The sequence below is a fragment of the Dromaius novaehollandiae genome, chromosome 5 (assembly GCF_036370855.1).
Source record: "Dromaius novaehollandiae isolate bDroNov1 chromosome 5, bDroNov1.hap1, whole genome shotgun sequence".
In the NCBI taxonomy this organism is placed as follows: Eukaryota; Metazoa; Chordata; class Aves; order Casuariiformes; family Dromaiidae; genus Dromaius; species Dromaius novaehollandiae.
Window position 1 is genome coordinate 60,074,147 of NC_088102.1, and position 12,753 is coordinate 60,086,899.

Consider the following 12,753-nt stretch of genomic DNA (forward strand, 5'->3'; position numbering starts at 1 on the left):
CAGAGAGATGCACCGATTCATTCCCATCAAGACTCTGAACATGTATTTGCAGCTTCACACATTCAAAACATGTTTTTTTTTTCCTTAATTCCTTAGGGCATTATCAAAATCTTCCTGGCACAAAAGCTGTTTGTGATGACCAACAATTAACAACTTAAAAGTGTAAAATTCTCTGTGACTGAGAGAGAGGGGATTAAAGGTTTTGAAGAGTAATATCTTGCTCTGACTTTCAGCCAATACAAAAATGACACTGATTTCCTGGCTCTGTATCTAGTGCTATTCATGAAACATATGCGTTTAGGGAAATAAGTCTGAAAAGGAGACAGATTTTTCTTCAGTGACTGACGATCATATGAATTCTTGTAACCAAATATTAAGTGGATTATATATAGCAACAAAGCCTTCCAGAGTTCCTCCCAGAAAGCAAAAAATGCCTTCATCCTGCTCCCAGCATATGCTGACAGTACTTTGCACCTCGTTTTAACAGCACACTTGAGGTTCTGACAAATTCATGTAGTTTGTGACTACCCTCCTAAAGACCTTTAGCTCCCTCTAGAGATCTTCTGGAGCACATGGAAGATTTTAATAAAATGAAGGGAAAAAAAAAAATCAATTGGCAAACATTTAACCAAGTAAGATACTTGCTGAGAACAAGCTGAAAATGAGTTGAAATTAGGAGTTACTCCCAATCTTCTCTTCTTTCCTCTGCCTTTCTTTTTCAAACCTGGATCAATTACGGCAAGATTATAACTTCAAGCCTCTGCTGAAACCACGGCATGATGTTTAAACCCATCCCCAGATGGTCTGCAGTGCTCAGAGGCAGCCCTGAGCCTGATGCACATGCAACAGTGACTTTTCTAAAAGCATCTCCGCTGCTGGCGCCGCGGGTGGCTCTGCGCCCGGGCAGCCCTGTGCGCTAACAGCCATCCCAAGCGATATGCTGGTGAAAAATAGTCTTAGCAGCCAGTGAGGCTCACAGCGAGCGGCTGGACCCTCAGAGGCAGAGGCCTGGGGTGCAGCCCCACCGCGAGGAGTTCGGGCGCCCACGCTGCGTTCCCGAAGCGAAGCCAGCACGGACCAAGCCTGCTCAACCACTCCATTACTGCTAGAGTCCCACGGACAGGGACCCGTCAGCCTGAATGAAGTGAAACTGTCAGAGGAGCAGAACTAGTAATACTCTTTTTCACCAGGTCGTCGCTTGGGATAGCTATTAGTATCCTTTCCCCTTTCAGTTTAAAAAAAGGTGAAAAAGAAGTGTTAGAGCACATTTAAATTGGCACCTCCAGGAAAATTTCTAACATGATGCTCAAAATATTTTATCTATCTCTTATACCTATCTATAAGCTGAGCCTCATCAAAAGCAATCAGTGACGAGGGAGGAAAAGAAGTTAAATGAAACCTGACGGGTTTCTGCCCATTTGACCAAGAAAAAGAGAAATACTCGGCACCCGGTGGTCCTGGGTCCCTCCTGCAGCCTCTCCTCGCTGCCCTGTCTCCTCTCTGAACTTCAAGGTGGCTTGGGGCAGGCGTGTTCAAATTGCAGGGCTCACATAAAAGTGAATACAGCCTTGCACTGTAATTAGTTTGTGTCTTCTCTATAGAAGAGATCAAATCATAGGGAGTTGTTAATTTGTCATAGAGTCACTGACGGATATACTTAATGGCTTGTTCTCTGGGTGTTACACAGCAAAATAGAAAACATGGTAAATATTAAACACAGATATATGGATGACCTTATTCAGCATAACAATAGGCAATAACCAGGGGGATAATCATGCAAGAAGGGAATTTGCTCTTTTCAGGAAAAGAAAATGGAAAAAGAAGTATTTGTTGCATTTTAGATCTCCATTTCCTCTTCTAATGACTCAACTATACAAAACTTGGAAAGAAAGAGAGGAAATAGGAATCTGAGAGAAAGGAAAAGAGGACATGGTACAAACAGAAGATATAACTACTCCTCAGGCTTTACTCACTCGTTTGGATTTTTCTCCTCCAATTCTGATACTTGTTTAATGCAGAGGAGTGAAAACTGTTGGCTCTCTGCAGTGCTGGACAGGAAGAGAAAAGAGACATTGTCAGCTAATATAGCAAAACTAATTAAGCAAATATAGGAGGAAAAAAAAGAAGAAAGCGGGAACCAGCCTTCGCATAACAGTGTTGGAGGAAACGTCGGACAGCAATAGCACCACCAGGAATATCTCCGTGCCCAAAGCGGCCTGCGGAGGCCCTGACTTGGGCAGCGCCAGCCCCTGCGAACCAGACCGCCCCAGCCCGACTCCACCTGTGGCCGTGATACCCCCTGGGAAAGAAAGTCCTAAGAAGGCACAGACCTAAAGGGGTATTAAAGTGACATAAAACTTCTGCCTTCATTCTCTGCTTCTCATTCACCTAAAGGGTCATATACTGCCAGAGGCTCTATCATGAGATCACAAAAAATAGGATAACAGGACTTGCTCCATTAATTTATTTCCCCATGCAAAATTCTGAATTCCCCTTCAGCTGCCACTTGACATAGGTGCATCTAAAGCCCTGGTTGTTTAACCACAAGATGGCAACACTCCTCAACAAGTGCCAGCCACGGAGCTCAAAGTCCTGGGGAATGAATTCTGAGGTCAGGGCAAGGAAGATCATCTTGTCTGATGCTCGGCTTAAAAATAACTTCTAGCGAATCGCTTATGTCACAGGAGCCTCTCTGTCCTGTTTGCGTCATTTCTATTGTGGTCGTGTTTTCTCATACGTCTGCAGCATCATTGCGAAAAGGACAAAAGCAGAATCCAGGACAATAAATTATTTTTGGTTTTGCTTATGTGTTTTTAAAAATAAAGCAATCCTTCCCACGCTCCAGCCCCTAAAAATAAATGTTCAAGTAGGCATATTGTAGCAGAGATACCCAAAAAAGAGTTAATTCTTCTCACTTATCCCCCAAAGGACATTGTCTCTGTTCTCAGGTAAACCAGCAAGAGCAGAAGGGGAAGGAGACAGACGGACAGGAGAATGGACAGGCGCAGGAGAAAAAACTAGTCAGGGATGCTATTAGGCAGCTGCGGGAGGATGCAGAGCTAAGAGACCAGACGCTTGCGAAGGGATCTGGATAACCCGCCTGGCATGGTGGAGAGCAAGGGGACTTTAGCAGCTGGCGGTGGGGATAACATGAAGCTACGGAAGAAAAAGAATAAAATACTTCAGTCACCCCATGGGGTCACGTGCTGCTGGGCACGCTTTGTGGGGTCTGTTGTTGTCCCTTTTTGCACAAAACAAAGCCTCTTTATTCAAAGGCCATTTTAAACAAGTGTATAAAATCCCCTCTTTTCTGTTTGGAATAAAAATGCATATATAGATGTGGGGGCGGTGGGTGGGAAATGGGAAGAGATGAATGCCAGTGGCTTTTTACTTTCAGCAAAATTATTTTTCAGGAGTTCTTTCGCTGCTAAAGCCCAGCCTGGCAGAAGGCACCTTGCACGAGGGAAGAACAGGTCAGCTCTGTACAACAGCCCTTTCAGCAACATCTCAGCATTGCCCAAAACACAGACCAAGGCAGTTTGTGTGAGGACAAATCGAAGGACCTGGGCATTTCACATGGGGAAAAAAAACAACAGAGCCAGAGCCTGGCAAAGCTCTGAAGGAGCTTTCTGAAACAAAAGATTCACTATAGCTTCAAAACATCACTACGTAGTCGTAAAACATGATAGTCTTTGCTTCCCCTCCTGCAAGTGCTCCTCTTTGGCCCTGTTTGCAGCATGTCTTTCAGTGCTGACTCTCTCAAACTCCAGAAAGGAGCTTCCATCTGGAGGCACACTGCTCCTAAACCTCTTGCTGCCTCCCCACTAGTTATAGCCTTTCCTGTGAATAAGCAAATTTCCATCTGCTATTGATCTAAATATAAACTGAACTGAGCGGAGCTCTCCAGTGCTTCCCAAAATTACTCTTGCTTAGGCAACACCGCACATATTGCATAGGCTGGCAATAATGCTCAAAAGCTTTATCACCAGGAAAATATTCATCACACCCCTGCAAGTTAAGCCCAGGGCAGAACCACTCCAGATGACCTGGTGTTAGCAAAACGCTGCCTGTTTCAGGGTAGCCGTGCAAAGCAGATACTGGTCTGGTGGTCATGAGACTGCACATTTCTGAGAAACAAACTGCTCAGCGGGGGTCTGAAACAAGTATTTCTGCAGAGCGTTTTAATTCAACCAGACCCAAATGAGCTCCAGTCTTAGGATGCAAGAGATCAGCAAAGAAGCAAGGAAGGAGCCTGTCCAGGGCGCTACAGCACCGAGTGGGCAGAAATCCCCGGGAGCGGAGGCAGCGGAGGCCAATAACACCAGCAGCAGCCTCCACTCCGAAACCTCCCTCGGAAACACCGACTTTGGGCTGTGTCATCAGAGCGCCCCAGGTCGGGACGTTGCTTACCATCAGTGACCTTGGACGTTTTACGGCTTTCCTCCGCCTCGGCCGAGGTGCCGACCAGCGCGGCCCCCTTTCCCACGGGGCTCGCAGGGGCTGTGGGCCCTTCGCCCACCTCCGAGCTCGACCAGTCGCCGCTGACATCGGGCTCCAGCTCAGAGCTGCAAAAGAAAAAAAAAGGGAGGGAGAGACAGAGGGACAGAAAGTGTGACATTTCAGAAAGCACACGGCACATAGGCACCCGTTCACCTCTAATACAGCGACCGGCACCAGCCCTGGCAGCGGTGGGCGTCACGTGTACAGACGCTCTGCTGCCAGACCCCGCGTCCTTGTTTTGGTTTTTCATTTTGTTACAAGACTGCAATTTGCTGTACATGCTACACACCTGAGGTACCTATCTTCCCATGAGATTTCTGCTAACCTGATTCAGCTCCTGAAATCAAACTGCCAATAAGAGAGACTTGCTTCGAATAACAACAGCATCCTGTCAACACGGACGAGCTCATCTTCCTGCAGGACTATATCAATATGAAGAAAGGGAAATACAGGCACTTCCAGAGCAGTAATCAGCCTAGAAGCAAGGCGCAATAGTCAATATTCTGTACTTTTCACCTTTTTCCTGCTTACAGATTTAGAAAACAGAATTGCATGCAGTAAGGAACTGGCAGGAGGACAGGCTCTTGGGTGACTGATAAATGCAGTCTGATACTTATTAGGGTGAAACACTAACACCTCCCTGGTTTTAACCTGACATTTTGCCCAGAAAATTTTAGCTTAAAAGATGGTGTAAAATGGAAAAGCAGGGTTTCAGCACGTCTGCTTGTCCACGGAGATTCAGGAGGCCCCGGCTGTTTTGCCAGACAGCTTTTTTGAGGCGGGCTGGTCTGCGGCCACGCAGCAGCGCCAGCTCGGCGCTGCCTTTCAGGGGGAGCGTGCCAGGCACGGCCGAGCGCAGGCCAGCCCCAACCCACCGGGGAGCCGGCCCCCACTCCCCAGCAGGCTTCACGCGAGAATTCAGCGTGGTTATTGCTGCATCTTGCCTCATCGTCCGGCTGGGAGCTGGGAATAACTCCCCCTTCGTGCAGCCAACAGCAGCCGACTGCCAAGCACCCAGCGCGCTGCTAAAGGCAGAAAACAGAGACGAGGCAGGTAAGGAAATGCTGCAGGGATGCAGAGCTCTCACTGCATTCAGCAGTCTGGGGGAACCTATCCCAGAAATGAGAAACTGCGCAGAATCACCCATTTCAGAGCCTGAGATAACAGATCACCTTGTGCTTGGTGCTGAGCTGAAACCATCTATACTTATTCCAGCAATTTCTAAATTGAAAAGCCAACATTCCCATTTTCATTCAACTGAAAGGTGCACTAAGTAATTTTGTGGCTGTGCTTGACCCTGAGTGCCCCTCAGCTGCAGTCCTGAACCCATTTCTGGGCACTGCCGGTCAGGAGGGACGCGGCTAAGGAGAGAGCACGGAGGAGAGCCGTGGGAACGGCCAGAGGCCTAGGAAACAGCACTCGGAAAAGAGGTTGGAAAAAACTGTAGACCTTAGTCTAGAGGCGAGAAGACTGAGAGCGGATATATGAACAGTCTTCAAACATGCAAACGGTATCTATTAAAAAACAAACAAAAAACATACACACACACGCTCTTCTAATTTCAGCAAGCCATTGGAAGTCTCTTTAACAGCAAGGACAGCAAAGTACCACAACTGAGCAGAGACAAAGTTTGGAACCTCCTCCCTTAAACATAATTAAAAATATGCTGGACAAACATCTATCCAGAGTGACATATACACTGTGATCTTGCCATTGGGCAGAAAAATGACCTGGGGTGATTATAGTCTTTTCATCAATAATTGTGGGATTTCTTTCGTCTCTGAAGGACGACTGGGGGAAGCATGTACTTTCAGGCCTTCCAACGTGACTATGTGCCCACTGTCATAAATAAGTAGGCCACCAGCTGACTCGGCCCATTTTTAATGCAAACAATAACGCTAACCTAATTCATACATTGTGGTGATGAATAGCTCTACCTTAAAGAGAGAAGCTTATGCAGTGAGTAGTCCTATTGGCGTGACAGGAGAAAGCTCCTTCATGTTTAAATAATGCTGCCTTGTAGAAAGTAAAGATTTATTATAAGAGCCATAAGATACAACCCTATGGAGAGGGGAGGAAGAAGTGCTCAAGGAAAGGCCTTGGCTGCGAACCGCGGCCACGCAGCAGTCACTCAAACAAGGTCACTTTGGTTGGTTCAGATTGGCCAAAAAGTTTCTGAGGCGTTAACTGTGCACCTGGGTGAGGTGCTGCCTGGCCGCATCGCTGTAACCCTTGACCAGGCCACATATTGCCTGCAGAGAGTTTAAAGCAGCACGAATGCCAGTCCTGTACCCCTGCTTGACCCAGATCAAATTAGCACTGCTGGGAGATCTGGTGATTAGCAAATTCCCTACCAAGGATGAGGGAAACGCAGCTTCAGATCCAGTCCCTCAGCAGAACTGACTCAGCAGGGCCTTAAATTTCACCACTAACATGGACTTTTTAGGTGTCTTTCAAACTATGTTGTTCAGTATTTGGGGAAGGCTACCCATATGTTTTGAAAAGAACATATCTGAACTTTCCTCCCTCTCTCCACAGGGGTGAGGAATAACTATTCCTGAAGCTCTGGTGCTCCCTGAGACATCGGGCCTGAAGCACAACCCTCGGTTTCAACACCCACCGTTTTGAACAACCCTTAACACCAGCATGGAAAGGGTAGAGGATCAGCGGTGGCAGATTGTTTTTTTTTTTTTTTTTACCTGAGCACCTGGTCTGATTCTGAAGAGAGTTTGGACTCAGCAAACAAAGTGCAAAAGACTACTATTTTTCATATATATTATAAATATATATATACATATATACGTACTTTTTAAGTCTTTGATAGTTGAGATCATTTGTGGATTGTGAGATACCACACTGAGACTGGGCAGAGCGCCACACAAAAGAAACAGAAATACCATTAATATTGATTGATCTACTTCTGTTTTAAAGAACAAAATGTTTATTTCCCTTGGCTGGCAAGTACTCTAGTACGAGGCCTGTCCTCTGATCCTGGCTTGCTAGGTGCTCATTAGTCACAAGTATCTCAGGCTTCAACCAAAAAGCTGTTTTACCTCATTGGTCGTTTTTCCTGTCTCACGAGCGCGGCCCAGCCAGACCTGGGCATGTCATTTGTCACTCGCTCTTGCGTTTGCCCCCTTTTCGGGGGTTGCCAGCTGACCGGCGCAGCACGCAAGGCAAGCGAGCCAAGCCATCGCGGGAGGCTGACCTCAGCGGAGCCGGCGCCAGCCGCCCCGATGACAGCTGCAACACCGCCCCGCTCGCGGCTCGCTAGACGCGAACCAGAGGCCTCGATACGGCCCGGAGCGAAAGGAGCCGATCCGCTAGATCAGAGGGGTTCGCCGACGCGGGTCTCTGCGAGCCGCCGGCCCGCTGGGGAGGCACCATGGGCCTCTGGGCGGGCTACAAGCACACGCTCTGCAGCTGGGGCCACCAAACCGGCACACGACCTCTCACGGAGCTCCCCTTTCCCTCGGGACAGAGAAACCCCAGAACTGACTCAGCCTTTCCCTTGCAGAACATCCAGGTGCACGTGACTGAGCACAAAGGTGATTTTAAAGGACTGCAGGGGAGAGCAAAAAGTTACTTTTCTGTAAGCATTACTCTCAACAAGCTATATGCAACACCATGAACAGATGCTCAAAGTACTTCAGGAATTTGAATGAGCTTCCTCACAAATAGCTCTGTGTTTGCAATAGTGGGTTGTGGGTTTTTTTTTTTTTTGGGGGGGGGGTGTTTGGTTCTTTTTTTTTTTAGTTCTCACTAAGGAGAACTGCTCTATTTGGAAGATATCAATCTAACCTCTATTATAAGATGAATGAGCTCCTGCAGAATCCTGCCCAGAAAGCTAATATATTCTAATTTGTACATAGAAAGCAGACTTCCCTCACTAATTCTCCAAGGGTCATCAGGTTTCAAATCTCTTTGGAGTGGGAAGGCCATGAAATGCCAGAAACACAACTGGGGTGTGGAGCGGTGCACCGATACCCCAGGCAGGAGGTGGCCACGTCACAGGATGCACCTTTGGCCGTAACATACCCACTGCTCTAACCTCAGCACTGTCTTTTATTTATTTTTTAACAAATAGCTGAACTTGGACTGTTCAGGGAAATGTTTCTTTCTCTGACTCAGGCCGCTGTGTGGGATGTGAATGTTTGAAGATTTCCTGCAAAAGTGAGTCATGTGTCTGGTGGGATTTATGGCTGCGATAAAGAAAAATAGTTTTTCTGAGGTTTTTTTTCTTTTTTTCTCCCACTTGTGAGTATATTTTGTATTATACTTCGATATATTTTTGCTTAACATTCCAGAGAAAGCCAGGATGACTTTTTTTTTTTTTTTTTTAAAAAAAGAAAAACAGGCTTATCTGTACGTGGAAGTACCTGCTCGCATCGCTGGTTACCATGACTCGAATAGCGAGAAGGTTGTGCTCGGCCATCTCTTCCTCGGGGATGACCCTCACGGGGGCCCAGTCGGGGCAGGGGACCGCGAGGCAGCCGTCCGCGCCGCGGCGCCCGGGGACGCTCTTGGCCTTCTTCGGGGAGGTGGGCTCCTCCGCCGCCTGCCAGCACCAGCCTAGAAAGAGCACAAAGGCGATAACACGGCATTAAGGCGAGTCCAAGCGATGGAGGTGGTGGAAAGACGCAGCGTGCCGGGGCCCAGAGGGCCCTTGGCGGCTGCTGCCAGCGTTTCTGGGACGCCGCTGGGAGGTCCTTGCCGGCTCGGGCAGGAGGCCACTGCAGCGTTAGGGGTGGCCTGAGCTTGTACAAGGACCCGCTCTTGGCTTTGCTTGGTGGGACGGCCACTGGGCGGGACGGCTAACCGCCGCGAAGAGCCACGTGCGAGCTGCACGAGCGACGGCTTGCAGTGTCTCCTCAGGCCCTTGCTGCAGCTGCACGCAGCAGCGAGCGGGTGGACCGAGCTTGTCTGGGCGGCTAAAACTTCCGCCTCGTATTGCAAGCTTAGGTTATTTTTACATGTTTATGGCAAAACACAAGCACTGGGCTGGAAAAAGAAGAAACACAACAGCAGTTAAACAGCACGATCCCTGGACTTTGCACTCAGGCAGGAGGAAAGACGAACGAAGCCCCAGTCCCTGAGCACGTGCCAGGTGATGCAGACGGACACAGAGGGAGGTGATCATCTCCCCGGTTAAATCCTTAACTTCCTTACAGGCAGCCTCATCCACCCACAACCTGCCCTGCACAAGCAAAGCACAAAGGTACCAGCGGGGCCAGTCCCACCACGCTCCAGCAGGATGGGCAAACGCACAGGTAAGCGAGCACGGCCTTGCTTGGCTCACCTCCCACTGCACGGGGCTTTTGCCATATTTAACTTAACACTGTTCCTTCTAATTTACACCTGCAAAAGTGGGGGGGGGGGTATCAGACCTGGGACATGCTGTCTCATCTGTTAAAGCAAACTATCTATGAAACATCTATTAAGCAAACTCCTCTTTAACCTGCAGCTCCGCCATGCACGGCAGGAATTCACTCGTTTCCTCCCTTCCACCTTGCAAGGGTTTTTAACTCAAACATTCAGCACTTGCACAGCTCGAACGCAGAAAACAAACCAGCTGAGAGCAAGTGTGACCCAAGCAAAGGGATTCGTCACTGAGATTTAATGCAGTCGGTGTTTGCAGCTCCTCTTTGCTCGTACGCGCGCTCGCAGCCGGGCACGGATACAGCTGGCACCGGGGGCGCGTCCTGCGCCGCGCTGAGGTTGAGCTCCCACCTTGGTGCGTTGCTCGGCCCCTCCGTCACCGCCTCCCTCTGGTGCCACTTCTGCTGAGCCGTGCACTACGCGCACCAAAACCAGCGGTGACGGCACAGCCGTGCCTTTTGCACGATTTTGAATGATTTAAGTTGCTTCCAGCCTCCCCCAGAAAAAGAGAACTGATGTTCTTAGCTTGTGCACTTCCTTCAGTTATTTTTTGTACTAAAGTCCTATCCATATTACGGAAAAATGCTTTACAAATACAACTCTTGCTTTGACCAGACTAAGTTCCCTTACTTGTGCTCACAGACTGAATAAAATGGTTTAGCAGTGATTTTTATAGTAGTCTCACTGACTTCCCATTTCCAAAGCAGCAAAGCCTCTCACACTTAGCAAAGGGCTGTGCTGAACTCAGGTTTTTCATGCTCCATAAAGCCAATATATTTTCACGGCTTGAAAACTCTGACCGCTTCATCGCTGGCAAGAGATTTTTTTAAATTATTCTACTTTTACAGACAAGAAACCAAACAGGAAAAAGGAGAGGCTTCTTGCTTCTGAAGAACAAGATGCTCCCGGCTGAAATTGTGCCCTGACACCCCGTCTCTCCGGGGAGGCGCAGACCGCTGCCTGCCTGCCTGCCCAGGGCGGCCCAGCGGCCCCGGGTGCAGGGCAGTTTTCCCCGTCCCCAGCCACTGCAGAAGTCCCTCTCGCGGACAAGGACCCGGGCGAAATCTTCACGGGAACGACCCCCTCGTCCCCAGAGCTGGCGCAGATCTGCTCACGCCACTGCCACTCTCCAGGAGCAAAGTAAAAGGAAGTATGATAAGCCGAACCGATAAACTACAAGTCCTTCACAGCGCAAGGTAACTTGCTCCATAAAAGATACTGCGTTTACATGAAAATGAGAGCAAACAAAACCAAAGCAAAGATTGCCATGCTCCGTGTGTAAACTTTGTACCTGTGACTGCACAAGCAAAGCCTGAGATTACTGCCAGCGGCCGAGATTTGTTACTTCAGCACCCACAATTTGTTCAGGGAACTGTCTGTCGAATAGTCAGTTTTGCCATTTGCATTTTGTATTTCCTCCATATTAATGGATTTTTCCCACACACAGTAACAGGAAAGAGGAGAAAACATTTTTATGACTAACAGAAATGCAGCTGTAAAGCATAAAAAGCCACAGAGGGACAGACAGAATACCTAACACGATTGCCAGCGCCGTTTCTGAATATGGACAGATTTCCAGTTTTTGCAATAGCCCTTTACACATCCAGCTTTTAAAACACCAAAGACATAAGAGAAACAGGGCTGGGGAAGGACCTCAGGATGCCGTCTGGGCCACGCTGTGCCTGAGGCACCATCGTCTTTACAGAAAGTTACATTTCTATGACTTTTTTAAAGGTATCTTGGGCGCTCTCTCCTTTTTTGAATCCTGCAGACCCCCCCCACACACACACTAATTTACTTGATCAATATTTGCACTTTGACATACGATTTGAGAGGTCTCTCCTTAAGGCAGCCCTGCATGGCCGCCGCGGTCGGGCAGCACGGCACAGAGCAGCACCCCGCGCACCCCTGGCTGCCGCCGGCGGGGCAAAACGCGGCACCACCGAGCGCTTCAGCCTCGCCAAGGCAACACATCAATGCCGAAGCGGTACGAAACAAGGGCGAGGAGCGGCGACAAGCCGCGGGTGCGCTCATGTGAACGCTGCGAATGAAAAGCACGGCCAACTCAGAAAGAAGGCTGGATACCCCCCAGATGTGCAGCCCTGCTGTTAACTATTACCTGCACTTCCACAGCAAGGCAAACAAACCCGGTCGGCTATCAGCTGGAATCTGCCCGAGCTGCCGTTCATTTCAAAAGAGGAACAAAGAGAGAGAGAGATGAAAGTGATCTGATATAAAAAAGGAAAAAAGAAAAAAAATTACATTTTATATATAAATTTTATATTTTAATATAAAATATATAAATTTATATTGATATATATATTTATATATTATATATATATTTATATTATACAAATTTTGTGTGTATATATATACACACACACACACACAAAATTTATGGTCCATATATATGTATATGGACCCCTTGGGAGGGTGGCACAGCTCCGACGTAAGCCCTTGGACACCTAACATCGCCAGTGCTCACGTCCTTTCGCAGATCCATGCCCCGCTGCGCTGACTATTGCTCTCCTCACCTCTTTGCTGGAAGGCAGGAAAACGGCCTTAGTGCCATTGGCCAAAGGGGAAGGGGCACGGGGCTGCACCAAGGCATCCGTCCGGGATGCCACCGGCAGCCTGCGATGCTGCAGGGAGCTCCGCGCCCAGCCGGCGCTGCCCCTCCCGGGTCAGGTTTCCTCTCCGGGACCGGGAGATTTGCTGCTAGAAGCGAAGAGACTGACTCAGAGGAACTGAGCTTTAAAAGATAAACACACGCAACACAAGAGCTAAGGAGGCATCCGGTTGCTGGAACAGGGAAGGGCACAGCCCCCAGTTTCCTGCTGATACAAACTGGTGCGGTGCCACTGACCCGCACGG

General features: G+C 48.6%; 1 protein-coding gene across 3 annotated transcripts in view; it reads right to left on the bottom strand.

Annotated features, from left to right (window-relative positions):
* The window catches only part of MICAL2 (microtubule associated monooxygenase, calponin and LIM domain containing 2), a 121,229-nt gene that overhangs the window by 27,842 nt on the left and 80,634 nt on the right, over positions 1-12,753 (bottom strand). For all 3 annotated transcript variants that reach the window (XM_064512983.1, XM_064512984.1, XM_064512985.1), the window contains 3 exons: positions 8,880-9,072; positions 4,411-4,565; positions 1,974-2,048 (listed from right to left, as the gene is read on the bottom strand). In XM_064512983.1, coding sequence (XP_064369053.1) covers positions 1,974-2,048; positions 4,411-4,565; positions 8,880-9,072 — 423 coding nt within the window. The remainder of the gene's footprint in view (positions 1-1,973; positions 2,049-4,410; positions 4,566-8,879; positions 9,073-12,753) is intronic.